Source organism: Callionymus lyra, chromosome 13 (assembly GCF_982586985.1).
Source record: "Callionymus lyra chromosome 13, fCalLyr1.hap1.1, whole genome shotgun sequence".
Classification (NCBI taxonomy): domain Eukaryota; kingdom Metazoa; phylum Chordata; class Actinopteri; order Syngnathiformes; family Callionymidae; genus Callionymus; species Callionymus lyra.
This window is the reverse complement of record NC_141830.1, coordinates 2,164,211-2,181,546: the sequence shown is the minus strand read 5'-3', so window position 1 is coordinate 2,181,546 and position 17,336 is coordinate 2,164,211. Positions and strand designations below refer to the sequence as shown.

General features: G+C 44.0%; 2 protein-coding genes across 5 annotated transcripts in view; one reads left to right on the top strand and one right to left on the bottom strand.

Moving 5' to 3' along the window:
- Window positions 1-17,336, top strand: part of epm2a (EPM2A glucan phosphatase, laforin) — a 37,258-nt gene that overhangs the window by 5,549 nt on the left and 14,373 nt on the right. Inside the window, exon 1 of one of the 3 annotated variants that reach the window (XM_087805319.1) lies at window positions 12,264-17,304. The exons of the other annotated variants lie outside the window; for them this stretch is intronic. The gene's annotated coding sequence lies outside the window, so the exon portion shown is untranslated. Of the gene's footprint in view, window positions 1-12,263; window positions 17,305-17,336 lie in introns of those variants that run through there. 3 annotated transcript variants of the gene reach the window in all.
- Window positions 218-9,118, bottom strand: LOC148066955 (hydroperoxide isomerase ALOXE3-like). 2 transcript variants are annotated; one of them, XM_087805317.1, is made up of 16 exons: window positions 7,612-9,118; window positions 7,383-7,545; window positions 7,137-7,184; window positions 6,614-6,818; window positions 6,470-6,551; window positions 6,292-6,411; window positions 6,127-6,230; window positions 4,730-4,902; window positions 4,519-4,662; window positions 4,254-4,457; window positions 3,045-3,131; window positions 2,807-2,973; window positions 2,562-2,683; window positions 2,396-2,496; window positions 2,162-2,332; window positions 218-2,091 (listed from the first exon to the last, which is right to left on the bottom strand). In XM_087805317.1, the coding sequence occupies exons 2-16, from the start codon at window positions 7,527-7,529 to the stop codon at window positions 1,912-1,914; spliced, it is 2,055 nt and encodes a 684-aa protein (XP_087661443.1). In that variant the 5' UTR covers window positions 7,530-7,545; window positions 7,612-9,118; the 3' UTR covers window positions 218-1,911. The 2 variants fall into 2 exon arrangements, with proteins under 2 accessions (XP_087661443.1, XP_087661442.1); XM_087805316.1 differs by having other exon boundaries at window positions 7,383-9,118.

The window sequence follows — 17,336 nt, the reverse complement described above, 5'->3', positions numbered from 1 at the left end:
CTTGAATTTCTCGAACTCCTGTGTTGTTCTCAGTATTATCTTGATCTTTAAAGTATTTACTTTTTTGAGTATTGTTTTGATTGTTTAAGCGCTTTGTGACCCTGGTCTCGAAAAGCGCTATATAAATAAATATTACTTACTTACTTACAATTTGGGCTCCTAGATGTTTAAGATGGTGTAGCACCTTAGTGCGCTTGATGGGATTGTTGAGGCATTTGCAATTCCAACTGCAAAATTTTAACTCACCCATAGTTTCTACTGTACTATGTCTGAAGAAAGTTATGCATAATGCTTGAAAGACAGGAAATAATAAAAATAAATAAGCACACAAAGTGGTTAAGATGTGTACTGATGGCGGACCAGGCATGAATACCAAACACAGAACAAAGAAGAACAATCCCTTAAAATAACATAACCCAAACCCCACCCTCGTTGGCAGAAGTGACCCCCAAACAAGACACGGCCAAACCCTAACAAACACACTCTCTTGGCAGCTTTCATATCCTCCACTACAAACTGCTGCTCCTAACTGGATTGTGTCAATAACACAAATAAGTAAATATTAGTTGCACACCTCTTGAACAAACAAAACTTGACGAAAAAAAATATATATATATATGTTTATACAGTATATATTTGTGATAATGATAATCTATATAAACAAAATGTATTTAACACAGAAACTTTGTAGACAACAACTCACTCAGAGATTTGCTAGAAATCAAACAATGAGTGAAAACACTTTGCAGCTAAATGTGGACAAAACTGAAATTCTGGTGATTGTTGATGATAAGGTTCCAGGGTTGAGTCAGTACTTGGGGGACTTGGGTCAGTCTGTCAAACTGACCCTGAGAAACCTGGGTGTTATTGTCACAACATGATCTGGAGCTTGTAATCCATGCGTTTGTTTCTTCTCGCCTGGACTATTGTAACAGTTTGTTTTCATGTCTTAACAAGAAGGATGTGTCTCGCCTGCAGTTGATTCAGAACTCTGCAGCCAGAATTCTGAGCCGCTCTAGTAGAATAACTCACATTTCTCCTTCAAACTCTTCACTGGCTGCAAGTTTCTTTCAGGATAATTTTAAAATTCTAGTTCTTACTTTCAGATCTATTCATGGTCAGACCTTCCATCAGTGATCTGATCAAGACTTACACCCCAGCTCGGGCTTTGAGGTCTGTGGATCAGAATCTACTGATGGATCCACGCACACGGTAAGCTTTTGAACGATCTTCCTCTCTCTTTGTGCTTGATGGATCTACTGACTCTTTCAACAAACATCTTAAGAGGTTTTTATTTGTTCAGGCTTTTCCTTGATTTTCTGGAAATCCTGTGTTGTTCTCAGTATTATCTTGATCTTTAAAGTATATACTTTTTGAATATTGTTTGGATTGTTTAAGTGCTTTGTGACCCTGGTCTGGAAAAGCGCTATATAAATACAAATTACTTACTATTTAAGTCAAATTTCCTGTCCGGGAGGTCGTCTCTTTCCGGCCAAATTGTTCTTTTAAGTTCCCTGTTCCCGATCACCCACTGAGAGACATCATAGTTTGTCTTCCTGTAATCTAATTATTCAAATGTTTTCAGGCGGGGGTCACCTTCTCTTCCGTCTTTCACTCCCCTTTTCCCGGGTGTGTCTTGTTTGTTCTTTGATATAAAATTTAAGGTGTGATTTGCAGATAAACGGATGTTTGAATTTTCCTGTGTCGTATCTAATTCTGTTCCAAGCTTATCTTGAAACAGTGTGAATCAGTCTGGAGTGGAATGTTGATTGTTAATGTGTAGTCAAACGTTCCAGCTTCTTAGATCAAGCGAGTAATTGATACTTTATATTTTGATTATCTTTTAGTATTAATTTAAGTATGGCGTATACGTATAGAATCATTTTAATCTAACACTATCTATCTATCTATCTAAATGGTTGTGCTGTTCTCGATGTTGACGGGGTTCAGGTAGGTGTACGGGACCTCCAGCTGCTTGTTTCTTGAGTCAACAGCTTCGCTGAAGTCTGACAACTTTGCCTGAAACTCATTGATCATCATCTTCACAGCAGGTTCGTTGAATCGTTCCTCAGGATATTGACCCAGAGGTACCTACAGAAAAGTAAGAATCAGCATATCTGTGTGGATGAGAAAATGCATAAACATGTGCGAAAAAACTTACAAAATCTGTGTATGTTTCTGAGAGCAGGCGCACCATTGCCACAAATGTGACCGTCTCGCCAATGTTTGGGAGGGTCTCTAAAATGCCCTCCATGGTAGACTGCCCTTTGACGGAGGGAGGTGGCTCCTTCATCAGGAGCGAACTGTTCGGGATGAAGCTTGTGTAGTCGAACTACATTTAGAACAGAGTAATTATGTTTCACTTTAGACAATTGTCACAACTCGAATATCATACCTGGCCTCCATTAACAGCAACGTGTTGCGCAGACACAGTGAATACCACCATAGTGACGAACTTGATCACTTCCTCGACTGCACTGAAGGCGCGAGGTATCCCTGTTTACAGGTCAGCACAATGGTCGGTATCAGTTGCCACCCAGTGATAGTGACGCATTTCATACCTGAGGATTCTCTGGACAAAAAGCCATGGACGAATATCTCATGGATCCAGTCCTGGAGTTCAGTGTCCTTTTGAACATCCTTGTCAGAGGTGTAGAAGTGTTCTATTACCGCTCTTACAAAGCTGCTCCATTAAAACAAAAATGTTTGTGAAGATCTTCATAATGGACACAGTATATACTGTATATATTAAGACTCTTAACACACTTTATCCCAAAGCTATGACATAACTTGTCAAACATCGTACCTGTTGACGATGTCCCACAGCCTCAGCCCATCATCTCTGTAGTAATAGTTGGGGATGGATTCCAGGCCTCGTGCTGGTATGTTCTCTGGCAGGCACATGGAGCTGTAGGTGTTTTCAGCATGAGACCTTTTCATGAGCTCCATCAAGCCATCGAACCCAAGCGAAGTCTAAAAAAACATGCAAGAATTAGGACAACTTTTAAAGGCTAACATTTTACATGATGCTGTTGAGTCCCTACAATTGTGAGAGGTGCGCCTGGTCCAAGGAGTGCTTTACGGCCTCCTGAGTTAACATGAAGGGTTCCCCGGAAATGTGGTATAAGAAGCTGTAGAGAGAAGAGAAAGAAGGTCATTTGAAACTCTCAGCAGTAACGGCAGCAGATTATACGTCTGTCCGTCTTTCTGTAAGAAAAAAAGTTCAGAGAAATTGATAGAGTGATGTTAGCTCTTCCTGCTTGCGAAGTACGTCCATTATCTAAAGGAGTTTTGCAATATACCTTCAAACCTGTCCATTGTTGATTTGCGATGTTGACACCTCTTGGCTTGAGAAAGGGTTTCTTCTTTGTTACCGCTAACACTCTTGGTGCAACTTAGGCACATCATCAGTGTTGTATCCTGGGTTCATAGGGTGTTTTGTGTCTCGCAATAGACACCCTCGCCCAGGTGACCCAGCCAGGGTTGACCAGGCCCTGGATTGTGTTTAAGTAGCTTATTTAGCCCACGGATCCCCCCGCTTGATCCACAGCCACCTGACGCCTTTTCTGCTGCGTCGGTGATGTCTCTGGAGCCTTTCCTTATCTGCAGTCCCTTCACTCCCAACATTTTGAGTGCCCTGATGAGAGACTGGCCGACGAACCCTCTGCACCCGACCTCGATTGTGTTACATCGTGTCCTCCATCCCCTACTCGGCGTTCGCCTGCCAGCTCCTCATACTTGGCCCTCTTCCTCTCGAAGGCCTCCTCCATTCGGTCTTCCCAGGGGACAGTCAGCTCCAGCAGGACCACTTGCTTTGTTGTTTCAGACACCAGGACTATGTCTGGCCTGAGTTTGGTCACCGTGACTGTTATCAGGGAACTTGAGCTGTCTTCCTAGGTCTACCTTCAGCTGCCAGTCCCGAGCTGTTGCCAGCAGCCCCCCTGCTTGAGTCCTGCGCTGCTGTGGCTTCTCCCCAGCTCTTTGAGCAGTGGGTTTTTTCAAATAGTAGTAAGAGGGTGTGCCAGATCACTCAATGGTTTCTTTGAGTCAGTTCTAGATATTGTCAAGTCACAAAACCTTTCCTTCAATATTGAGAAAAGTGTGAGCAATGCTCCATGTTAGTTGTTGGTGTGTTTCCATTCTTCCGAAACAACACATATCTAACAAATACAATCCTTTTTTTCAAGATGTCAACAGAACACATCCACTCACCGGTTTCAGCTTAAAAAACATTTCCTTTGTCTTATCATTACCTTGTAGAGAGGATGAATCCCTGGCAGGTTACGGAGGGTGGAGATCGTGAAGACCTCCGCCATGTAGTGAGTGTTCATGAGGTGATGGACTATCTGATGGTCCATCGCGTCAGCACTTTTGATAAACATCTTGGCAAGGATCCAGTCGGTGTCGCTGTCACTTGGGAGGAAGACTGGGTTCTTCTCAGAGGGTTGCCGATAGAGCTGCAGAGAAAATTAACTTGTTGAATCTTAGTCATACAAGAGCACGTTGATGGGTTTTTACCTGTATCGCTATTGGCATCAGCTGTTTCTTCATGTTCAAGTAGAACAAACAGAATCCGTCAACCACATGCATACGTTGTCCGTCTTGAATTCCTGTGATTATTTTCTCCATTTTCTTGTGGTCCACGATAAATAAATTTCCGTCCTGGTTGCATAAATTGTTACATGGTTACATCCCAGAGAAAATTAGATCCAGGAAATCAAACTCCGACCTTCAGCTCCTTCCGCAGAGAACTGCCGTCTCGCAGAAACGGCTTCAACATTTCCTCCGTGACTCGGAAGTTGGAAGGAATCTCTGTGCAGCGTTTGATGACCATGGGGTTGGATCCGTTCAGGAATTGGTACCCAAAGAACTCATCGTCTTTCCAGTGCTCAGTTACGTACTCTAGACGACAGAGTTGTTGAATATGAGCTTCAATTGCATTTTGAAGTTTTCTTGGTAAACTAAGTAAGATTAATACAAGTTAAGGAGAAGATCCATTTGCTAATGGGAACAAAATAATGTGGACTCTTTTTGAAAGCAAGTCCATTTTTGTGGTTTTGTTTTTGAAGGAGTTGCTGCTCAAGATATAAGAGTGGTAGTTATAGACTTTTGTTGAAACATAAATTGTATTCACACAACAAACGGTAGAAAACTGTTGCCTGTGGGAAAAAAAGTGAGTTTTTGAGTGTTTTCTACCTAAGAAAAAGGTTCTGATTAAACTGGCTGCGCAAGATTCCAAGATTCACTGTAACGACTGCTAAAGGCTAATTTCACAAGCCCCTTTTTTTGCTGCATCTTGATGTTGTTGTACTAAACCGGTAATTAGGTTGAGGAGGAACTGGTTTCATGCAAATACCCAGTAACATTGGGACCAAGGGTTGACTCAGAGAAATTGAAGACTTTGAAAGAGATTTACAATCCACCCAAACTTCTGAACACCACGTTTACCAGATTCCGTCTTTAGGACGTAAGAAGGTTCTTAAGAAAGGTTATTCTAAGGAGGAGCTCCAAAATATGAGTGATGCATTGTTTTTCTTCTCTACTATCTAGTCTGTTTCTGCCACAGTGGTCTGCAGCTATGAGCGCTTTACAATGGTTTTATTAATCCATGATGTGGACGATACACATTTCCCTGACGCGACTTGACTACTGAGCATTTGGTCGCTAAGAAGGCTGTGAGTTTTCAGCACAATCTTACAATTCCTTCTGTCAAATATCTTCTTACGAGTAATTCTGGAAACACGTCATGCTGTTGGAACACTTATAAAACAGGTCTGACCAGAACAGGATCTATTTCTATGGTAACTCACATGGATCACAAGAATTTTCTGACCAACGTGGAATTTTGTACCAAGGTACATTTTTTTCTCTCTGTGGGCCAAATATTGACCGTATGGGTAAGGTTGTAAACAAAACAAAAAGTCTAAATTTAGTAATTTAGTTTTAAACCAATAACTCCACCTCGCTTCCAAAACCTGAGGGACATCTTTAATTCGCTTCCCCTTATTTTCTTTAGTATTCGGGATTTTAGCAGATTAGCTGTTGACAAGTAGGTCTGAGTCCTTCCAGTTCAAGGTCACTAATACGCCCGATATGGGAAAAAAGCAGCGTTAACCAACTAAGTACCTGACATGGTTGTCCTTTTCCACCAGAAGATTTTCTTCAGGTCTTCGATGCTCTCCCATTTTGATTGAGAAGACAACAGCCCTTTTAACTTGAGCTCAAAGCCACTAGAGAGAGAAGTGTTAATTCAACCATGAATCAAAGTGTAAATGAGTCAAAAATACTCACGTCAGCCTTCTTGTGTGACTTATTTCAGACACTTTGGATGGAGTAAATCGAATTTCTGAAGGTATCTCAGGTACCTCGAGAGGACTGTAGTGAGGTACTCCGTCATCTGTTACTCTCCACCTGAGAAACAAACAGTTGTTATTGTAAATCTCAGCAGACACCTTAAAAAGAAACTTACTCAAATGTTTTCTTCTTGTGGATCAACTCCTTCTTTCTGTGCTCCACCAGGAGAGGGTTGTTCTCCTCAAAGACTCTGGTGGCTGGAATAAAAAAAAACACGTTTAAGTAGCTACAAAGTTAGCTTCAGAAAACAAATACTGACCATTTCCTCCTCGGAGCTCCAACTGCATCAGTCGCGATATCCACTTGTAACAGGGAAAAAGAAGAGAATCCCCCTCTGGAGTCTGGACCACGATCTTTGAGCAGTACCACTCGTCTTCTGGCAGAAAGAAGAATGCCTCCTTCTCCACCTTGATCAGAAGGAGGTTCCCCAGAGACTTGGGGGTTTTCACCACATAGTACCCACCCTGAGGTTGATCAAGGGTCACATGTCAAACCAAACGTGTTGATGCAGGTTTAAAGCAACATCTCAACAGGTCAGAGCTACAAATAAACCAGGGATTACTCGTAATAAATACAATCTGTTCCCACTCCAAGTGAAACAGTCTCAAGTCCTGTCCCAACAAAAATCCATGAGAGTGCACAAACAAACGTGAATTATAGTCAGTGTTGATTCCTTAAGATCCCAGATTTCAGAAGACGATAACTGAAGAACCAGTGAAGGAACATCGTTTCCCAGGCTAGCTTTCATTCACAGCAGAAATATGAGAAACCAGGGAACTCACCTGGAGGCTCAGATCATTGGGTCCCCGTGCAGGGTACAGGTTTTGCTTCTACAGACGAGACACACAATATATGTTGGTTTTCTGATGATAATCAAATCATATTTTAAGTATAAGACATTGTCAAAGATCAAGGTTTGTGAGGTGAAGACATCGTCGTCAATTAAATGTATGGCGTTCATTAATGTTCCAGACTATATTAAATCAAGGTTCTCACAGTAACAGAGAAGAAACCTACTCAGAACTTACTGTCCCAGTCATGAAGTCCAGTCCATAGTTGTCCAGCTCAGTCCGCTCACTCTGCCCCTCGTCTCCGACCAGAGTCACGTACACGTGGTCCATTGTACCCGAGTACTTCAAGTCCCCGGTCGTTACTGCCAACTTGTACTCAGCCATGGTCAGCGATCTCAGTCTAGGCAGGAGATGAGAGTTTAAGGGCATAAATCACCTTCAGCTCAATATTGTCACTGACACTTACTATAGTCCGTCAAATGTGTATCAGCGTCAGGTGCTCGAGCTCGTCTGTGTCCTTGAGAGACCTGTACCACTGACTGAGTCTTTTATCAAGTCCCGAGAGCAGCGTGTTCTCAAGTTTCAAGTCGTACGACCTGTTGCCAGGAATTTCTATTTACGACCTCACTTTACAGCCTCTCACGTCAAGAAGATCGTCTCATAGTTCGTTGCTCCAACTGTGAGAAACCATTTAATTATGTTGTGTTTAAACATGTATTTTAAATTGTGTGTATTTCTTGTCAGTGTCAAATAAAAAACACCCAGATATTCTTGTATTTTCTTAAGTTTTTATATCTTTTTAAAAACTTTGTATTTTGTAATTATTATTATTATTATTATTTTTTAAATCCCTTATTTGTCCCGCGAGGGGAAATTCGGTAGTGCTTTTGACAGCCATTCACACATACTGATGGGAGTAGGCTGCACGTCTGCGCCAAGTCTACCATCAGGAGCAATCAGGGTAAAGTGTCTTGCTCAGGGACACAACGACACAAGCTTGTCTGAACCTGCAACCTTTTGGACTGCAGGCAACCGCTCTACCATCTGAGCTATGACGCCCCCAATAATAATTAATAATTAATTACAACATAATCTAAAATATTATAAACTTGTTTATTCTCTTGCATGTGGGCGTCTATGCCAGCTTCTTCAGGCAAGAGGCGAGGGACACCCTGGACAGGACGCCAGTCTTTTTCAGTTCAATTAACATGTAAGGTAAGGTAAGGTAAGGTAAAAGGTAAGGTAAAACTTTATTGATCCCTCAGGAGGTCTCCTTTGGGAAATTGTTTTTTACCAATAGCCAGCAATTTTTCATAAACAATAAAAATAATACATAAAAAATAAAATAAGAAGAACATAAAGAGGAAGAACAAGATGACACAATCTAAGTCTAAAGACAAAGACAAAGGACATAGGTCAAGGAAAGAAAAACAACAAAGACAAAGATACAAAGACTAACATGGAACAGAACATCCAGATACTTTCACTCCACTCCTGCCCCCGAACTCAGAATTGTACAATTTAATAGCCCGAGGGATGAATGAGTCCCTGAGTCTATTTGTTTTGCACCTGGGTAGGAGCATTCGTGCACTCATTCTGCTTCTCTGCTCACTGATGACAGTGTTCAGAGGATGACTGTCATCATCCATGATGGACAGTAGTTTGTTCAATGATATCCTCTCAGCAACTGTCACCAGTGAGTCCAGCTTCATTCCAACCACAGAACCAGCCCTCCTGATCAACCTGTCCAACCTGTTGACACTCCTCTTGGACACATTTCCACCCCAACACACCACAGCATAGAACAGGACACTGGCCACCACAGACTGGTAGAACATGCAGAGGAGCTTCTTGCAGATGTTAAATGATCGAAGCCTCCTCAGAAAGTACAGTCTACTCTGAACCTTCTTATACACATGGTCTGTGTTGCAGGACCAGTCCAGTTTACTGTCCATCCACACACCGAGGTACTTATAGTTGTCCACTATCTCCACCTCGTCGCCTCTGATGGACACTGGACGTGGCTTTGTCCTGGACCTCCCGAAATCCAAGACCAGCTCCTTGGTTTTTGAGGTGTTCAGCTGCAAGTGGTTCCTCTCACTCCAGTCCACAAAGTCACGTATCAGACTCCTGTACTCGTCTTCGCTGTTGTCCCTGATGCATCCAACAATGGCAGTGTCGTCAGCATACTTCTGGACGAGACTCAGCTCTGAGTTGTAGCAGAAGTCTGAAGTGTAGATGGTGAAGAGGAGAGGGGCCAGTACTGTCCCCTGAGGTGCTCCTGTACTGCACACCATAGTGTCAGACTTGATGTCCTTCAGCCTGACATACTGTGGTCGATCAGTAAGATAGTCCGTAATCCAGGAGACCAGACCAGGGTCCACATGCATCTTAGTCAGTTTGTCCTGCAGCAGAGTGGGTTGGATAGTGTTGAAGGCACTAGAAAAGTCCAGGAACAGGATTCTCACTGAACCGCTTCCTTTATCCAAGTGGGAGTAGGTCCGATGCAGGAGGTGAAGGATGGCATCTTCCACACCAACTGCTGGCTGGTCGGCAAACTGCAGGGGGTCTTGCGTGTGCTGGACTTGTGGCGTGAGATGTTTGAGGACCAGCCGCTCCAGTGTCTTCATCAGCTGCGAAGTCAGTGCCACCGGTCTGTAATCGTTCAGCACACTCGGTCGGATCTTTTTAGGGACTGGAACGATACAGGAAGTCTTCCACAGAGTTGGTACTTTCCCCAGCCGTAGACTGAGGTTGAAGACATGCTGGAGTGGCTCAGCTAGTTCAGCAGCGCAGGTCTTTAGCAGTCGAGCAGACACCTTATCAGGACCAGCAGCCTTCCCTGGACGAATCCTCCGAAGTACATCCTGTACCTGGAGTGAGGTGAAGCTGGGAAGTGGTTCTGTGGAGCTGGGGGGGGCACAAGAAGGTGGGGCAGGTCCTGAGGCGGGCAGCAGTGAGGGTGAGGTGACCCAACCAGAGGGGAAACACACTTTCACAACAGCAGCAGCAGGACAATGAAAATAAAGTGCATGGAAAAAAAAGAAATAGTAAAAGAGATAATAAAATAAAATAAAAATAATGGATGATGAAGGACCTTCTTTAACGCTCCGTCCTACACTGGGGGTGCCTGAGCCTGCCACTGAAGGAGCTGCTCCTCCACGGTCAGGTGCAGTGGGTGAAGAGCGTTGTCCCTGATGGAGGATAGTCTGGAGAGTGTCCTCCTCTCTCCCACCTCCTCCACCGAGTCCAGCGAGCGACAGGACAGAGCCGGCCCTCGTGACCAGCCTGTTCAGTCTCTTCCTGTCCCGGTCCGTGCTGCCTGCTCCCCAGCAGACCACAGCGTAGTGGATAGCAGAGGCTACCACGGAGTCATAGAAGGTCCTTAATAGTGGTCTGCACACTCCGAAGGACCTTAGTCTCCCCAGGAGGTGGAGGCGACTTCGGCCCTTCTTGTACACGGCGTTGATATGTGTAGACCTGTTCAGTTTATTGTTGAGGTGAACACCCAGTTAATGTATTTATTTTCCTACTAGAATATGATATAACTTAATAATAATAAGAGAAAGAAAGACGAACCTTCTTCTGGCTTAACACTGTTATTCGACACCATCTTCAAAGGTAAACCGGTTTGCAATGGAGCCCTCGGGAGATTCAACCGACCACTCCTACTCCACTTGATTTCACAACTGATCATATCATCTCTGATGCGTGTTCGTCCTCATGTAATTACAAAAGTCTATAGACAAATTTTCCGACAGGCCTCAAAGCCACCATCATCATCCCGGTCCCGAAGAAGTCGTCCCTCTCCAGCTACAACGACGACCGCCCGATCCGATCACTCCAATCCTCATCCAGTGCTTCGAGCGGCTAGTCCTACAGCACATGAAGTCTGAGCTCCCTGGACCCCTTCCAGTTTGCATATTGGTCTAACCGCTCGACTGATGATGCCATCTCTGCTGCCCTCCACTCAGCCCTCAACCAACTGGAGACTAAAGACTCGTACGTCAGAATGTTGTTCATCGACTTTAGCATCAACACCATCATCAGCAGCTCATCCTCAAACTGGACCAGTTGGGACTCAACACCTCCCTGTGCAACTGGCTGTTGGACTTCTTGACGGGGAGACCACAGACAGTGCAGGTCGGCAGTAACACCTCCAGCACCATTACACTGAACACAACAACAACAAGACAAGCTTGAAACAGAATTAGAGACATAACACCGGTTATTTAAAAAAACGTCTGTTTGTCTGCCTTTTCACACCTTGGGTCGTGGATCAAAGAACGAAGTGGCACACATCCGGCAGGGGGGGCTGGAAGACGGAGGCCCCCACCCGAGATCATTTGAATGATGGATTACAAGAGGGCAAGATAGGAAGTTCTCTCTGCGGGTGATCGAGACACAGGCAACTTGAAAGAACCATTTGCCGGAAAGAGACTATTAAACTGTACAGTCGCCGAGAGGAAGTGTGTCCGGTTGCGATTGTAAAGCTTGTATTTTGTTTGACTTGAAGCGGTGAATAAACGACCCGTGACACACTCTCAATTGACCATCTTTCTCCACAAAGCGAAGTATAAGAACTTGAAGTGACGGCGTGTTGGAGCGACCGGAACGGACTCCTGTTTTGACCGTTTTAAATGGTGCCTTGACGACGGATTCGTAGTGGAGAGTCTTTGACAAAAAGCTCTCTGAGAGAGCGATGGCTGCTCGTACACGTCCAAACTTCTGGAGGAAGTCTGCTCGAGCCTGAACCAGAGCTACCTCGTCGATGTAGACGGCCGGCTGCTTGAAGGAAACAAAGTACTGGACTTTTCTCACGCTCCAGCTGAAGACGTACATGAGGAGGCCGCACACAGCTGCCGTTGATCGGCCAACGCCGGCGTTACAGTGAACGTAGACGGTGTGACCGTTCTCGAGGAGGCCATGAAGAAGAATCACAGCCTGAGGAAGCATCTGTACTCAGCCTGGAATGAAGACACCGTCTCTGTTAGCTTCATGCAAGACCTCAACATGACATAAGAAGATGGACACGCGTGTTACGAGACCTCACCCTCGGAAACCTCTGGCGTCGACATCCACACGTAGGCGAGGCTGTGTCTTGGTACAGACGCGTCATGGTCTCTGGACTCATGGATTCTTCTTGGGTCCTCCTGCAGCCGTGTGAGTTTTTAACAATGTCCGCTTCTGTCTGGAAGTTCATCACTGCAGTTATTCCCAAGTCATGTTTCATCTTCACGGTCACATGCTCAAGTTGTTGGGGGCAGCTGCCGAGCCAAACTCTCGGTAGAACCCTGATGGAAACAACAAGATAAGTTTCCTTATTTGCTGCTGGGTTGAAGAATATAGGTCAGGGAAGCTTGTGAGAAAAACGACCTGCACAAAGTCAGAAGATAAAAGTATCACCACCTTCTTATCTTCCCATGATGGCTCATGGCTAGAAACAACTCTGGCTCGTGTCCTGGCTTGATACGCAATACCTTTGACTCTCTGGTGAACCTGTGACACATTTTTGATTTGGTTTTTTCTTCATAATCTGGAGCCAGAAATGACCCAGCGAAAAAAATCATGATGGTTTTAAACAGACATTCAATTTAAAAAGTAGCTCCACTTCCTCCATCCTGATCCACAGCAAAGCTTTTAGAGGCGACCTGCTCTCGGCTCATATTTCTGCTTGTTTTAATGAAATAGTCCAAACCTGACCCAAAATGGAATGGCTTCTTGAGTCGGGCTCTGGTCCAACTCTCGATTAAAGGTAATGGAAATCGTCCATATGTTGGATTATTGCTGCTGTAGGTGAGAAGTGCTTCCCTTGCTGTTTTCCAACTCTCCCGATTCACAACAAATGAGGTGGAGAAGAAGCGTGAAAGCATGACATACGGCCCAGGTGATTGTGGTTGCCTGGTCCAGGAGACTCTTGAAAAGCTTTTAGAAGGAGGATCCAAAGACACACGGCTCAGGGTCCCGGAGACTTGATGCTGATGTCAGCAATGATGAGACATTCTCACAGTCCTGCCTCCAGTATAAAAAGATGGACGACGAGGATTGAAAGATTTCATCTCTATGTTTGTAAACTTTATAATTATATTTAACTTTACTTAAATACAATTTGAATTAAAGAAAACTTAATTAAAACGTTACACTTTTGTTGACTAAAACTGAACTAAAACCTTGAAAACTCTGACTAAACGAAGACTAGAAGTTCCAGGTACCTGATATTTATTACATTACTAGAAAGATTGCTGTTTTTTTTCTGTTATGACACATTGTGATGCAGAAGAGTGTGATGTTGTGGTAAATGGGTCACTGACTAATGTGTATCTGACGTCATCAATGGAACCATAGATGTCAAAATAATGGCTGATCGGTGAAGTAAACATTGAAAATGCTTTACCACAAGCTATTACTGCGGAACTACTCAAAAACAGGTGCAGGTCGTCCTATCAGTTTTATCTTGACCTTTAAAATGTATACTTTATTGAATATTGTTTTGATTGTTTAAGCGCTTTGTGACCCTGGTCTGGAAAAGCGCTGTACAAATAAAAATGACTTACTTACTTACTTTTGGTATGGTGTTCCTTCAAGCAGCCACATGTGAAACTCCTCCGCATCGCCCCAGGCATCTCAGGTTCACCGATGTTTCGCCCCTTAACCTGTACACCCCGCCTGACTGGGGCAGAGAAGACTGACTAGGCTTCGCCTGAGGAAAAGAGCAAAGTAGATTTTGATCCACAGACCTCAGAGCACGAGCTGGGGTGTAAGGCTGGATCAGATCAGTGATGTAAGGAGGAGCCTGACCATGAATAGCTCTGAAAGTAAGAACCAGAATTTTAAAGTTGATCCTGAAAGAAACTGGAAGCCAGTGAAGAGTTTGAAGGAGAAATGTGAGTTCTTCTACTAGAGCGGGTCAGAATTCTCGCTGCAGAGTTCTGAATCAACTGCAGGCGAGACACATCCTTCTTGTTAAGACATGAAAACAAACTGTTACAATAGTCCAGACGAGAAGAAACAAACGCATGGATTATAAGATCCAGATCATGTTGTGACAACATTTTCCTAAGTTTAGAGATTTTTCTCAGTTGAAGGAAACAGTTTCTGGTCAGTTTTCTTCAGTGTCGAACAAGAGACATGTCTTTATCAAATACAACACCCAGGTTTCTCAGGCTCAGTTTGACATTGAATCATTTGAAATTGTCTATTTACAAGAGACTCATCTTAAAAATTCAGACCAAAGAAAGCTGAAGTGCAGTTGGATTGGTCAGAATTATCGGTCTTCATTCCACGGCAAGTCCAGGGGAGTGACTATTCTGTTGCACAAATCAGTCCCCTTTGAATGCACAAGAACAATAACGGATCCAAATCGGCGTTATCTTATTGTTGTTGGGAAACTTTGCCACACTCCAGTCATGGTCATCAATGTGTATATTTGGAGGAGACTTTAATTGCTGGCTAGACCCAAAACTCCATCGCTCTTCTTTTCGAAGTTGTTTACCCTAACGGTCAGCCAAAATTATCCAAATGTTTAAGGAGCAATTTTCAGTAATTGACCCTTGGCGATATCAAAATCCCACGCTAAAGCCTATTCATTCTTCTCAAATGTTCACCACACTTTCACACCTTTAGATTATTTTCTTGTTGACAACCGATTTCTGCCTGAGATAAAATCCACCACATATGAAGCAATTGTTATTTCAGATCATGCTCCGGTCTGATTCACACTGTTTCAAGATAAGCTTGGATCAGAATTAGATACGACACAGGAAAATTCAAACATCCGTTTATCTGCAAATCACACCTTAAATTTTATATCAAAGAACAAAGCAAGACACACCCGGGAAAGGGGGAGTGAAAGACGGAAGAGAAGGTGACCCCCGCCCGAAAACATTTGAATAATTAGATTACAGGAAGACAAACTATGATGTCTCTCAGTGGGTGATCGGGAACAGGGAACTTAAAAGAACAATTTGGCCGGAAAGAGAGGACCTCCCGGACAGGAAATTTGACTTAAATAGTAAGTAATTTGTATTTATATAGCGCTTTTCCAGACTAGGATCACAAAGCACGTAGTATATACTTTAAAGATCAAGATAATACTGAGAACAACACAGGATTTCCAGAAAATCAAGGAAAAGCCTGAACAAATAAAAACCTCTTAAGATGTTTGTTGAAAGAGCTTAAACTTAGACTGGACTTGATCTACGGATCCTCCCCGTCACCTGACCTCTATAAGGAGCGCCTTTCCCTAAAAACTGAATTTGAACTATTATCCACAGACCAAGCGACTGAGATGTTATTAAAATCTAGATTCAACTATTACGATCATGGTGATAAGGCCAGTCAATTATTAGCATATCAGTTACGACAGATTTCAGCCTCACGACAAAAACTCAGAGAATAATATTCAGAGAATAAGGCAGATATTTCAGATTTTGAAGCATCACTAAAGAAGAGCTTTCCACTGCAGCCAGTTCCATGCAAAGTGGAAAATGCCCAGGACCGGATGATACTCATTAGAATTTTATAAGAAATGTTTACACAAATTAGCTCCAACCTTGGTCGACATGTTTAACGAATCATACGAGTCACTTAAACTACCCCAAACTCTTACACAGGCCTCTATTCCCCTCATTCTGAAGAAGAACAAAGACCCTCTGTCATGTGCTTCTTACCATCAGCCTCTTGAATGTTGACTTTAAACTGTTATACAAATTTCTAGCTTTACGTCTTGAGTCGTCACTCCCGGTAATTATTTCTCCTGAAGTGTCTTATCATAACAAAGTTATCTCAAGACACTATACAGTTGAAATAAGACTACAGTTGATTAAGGAAAAATAGATCCCAGCAATTCAACAAAGAGCAAGAAACAAAACACTGTACAGTGAGCAATGGCGAGGAAAAACTTCCTTTTAGAAGCAGAAACCTCGAGCGGAACCAGACTCATTGTTGACGGCCTGCCGCTTTGACCGGCTGGGAGGAAGGATGGGGGGGTAGACAGATGGATAAGGAGAGGAGTGAGGGAGGATAGAGTGAGAGAAAAGAGGAGAGTGTAGGAGGGTCCATGGGGGTGCTGGAGAGAACTCGGGATCTGATGACGATCAAACAGGCTTCATTAAAAATAGACAATCTTTTTTTTAACTTGAGGAGGTTAGTCAACATAATCTATACCTCATCCAGTCACATAACTGCTGAAGCTGTTATATCTCTTGACGCAGAAAAAGCCTTTGACCGGGTAGAGTGGCCATACCTTTTTTACACTCTTGACAGATTTGGATACAGCAAGAGATTTATCAACTGGATTAGATTGTTATACTCCTCACCTCAAGCCTCTGTGCGTACAAACAGTAATTCAGAACACTTTTCGCTCTACAGATCCACCAGACAAGGATTGCCCTTTGAGTCCTTTGCTGTTTGCTATTGCAGTTGGGGGCTTTCTTACCATGTAAATAAGTGATGCAGCAAGAGTTGAACCATGTTTAAATCAAACCTCAGGGGAGTTGAGGTCTTAAGGTGGCTTTGAGCGGAACCAGACTCATTGTTGACGGCCTGCCGCTTTGACCGGCTGGGAGGAAGGATGGGGGGGGTAGACAGATGGATAAGGAGAGGAGTGAGGGAGGATATAGTGAGAGAAAAGAGGAGAGTGTAGGAGGGTCCATGGCGGTGCTGGAGAGAACTCGGGATCTGATGACGTGGTGAAGATCCTGGATCAGCAGCAGCTCTGGAGGTGGATCCCTGGATCAGCAACAAGTCTGGAGGTGGATCCCTGGATCAGCAGCAGCTCTGGAGGTGGATCCCTGGATCAGCAGCAGCTCTGGAGGTGGATCCCTGGATCAGCAACAGCTCTGGAGGTGGATCCCTGGATCAGCAACAGCTCTGGAAGTGGATCCCTGGATCAGCAGCAGCTCTGGAGGTGGATCCCTGGATCAGCAACAGCTCTGGAGGTGGATCCCTGGATCAGCAGCAGCTCTGGAGGTGGATCCCTGGATCAGCAGCAGCTCTGGAGGTTGATCCCTGGATCAGCAGCAGCTCTGGAGGTGGATCCCTGGATCAGCAACAGCTCTGGAGGTGGATCCCTGGATCAGCAACAGCTCTGGAGGTGGATCCCTGGATCAGGAGCAGCTCTGGAGGTGGATCCCTGGGGCTCCGGGAGAGAAATAAAAAGGTGTGGGTTTGGGACAAATGTAGACAATACAC

Excerpts from the sequence above, each read along its gene's own strand:
- LOC148066955 (XM_087805316.1), bottom strand. The coding sequence starts at position 7,574 with ATGCCCTTAAACTCTCATCTCCTGCCTAGACTGAGATCGCTGACCATG. Across the intron at positions 4,663-4,729 it reads CTCTGCGGAAGGAGCTGAAG|GACGGAAATTTATTTATCGT; the intron begins GTCGGAGTTTGA and ends TTATGCAACCAG. Across the intron at positions 2,497-2,561 it reads TTTGTCCAGAGAATCCTCAG|GGATACCTCGCGCCTTCAGT; the intron begins GTATGAAATGCG and ends ACCTGTAAACAG.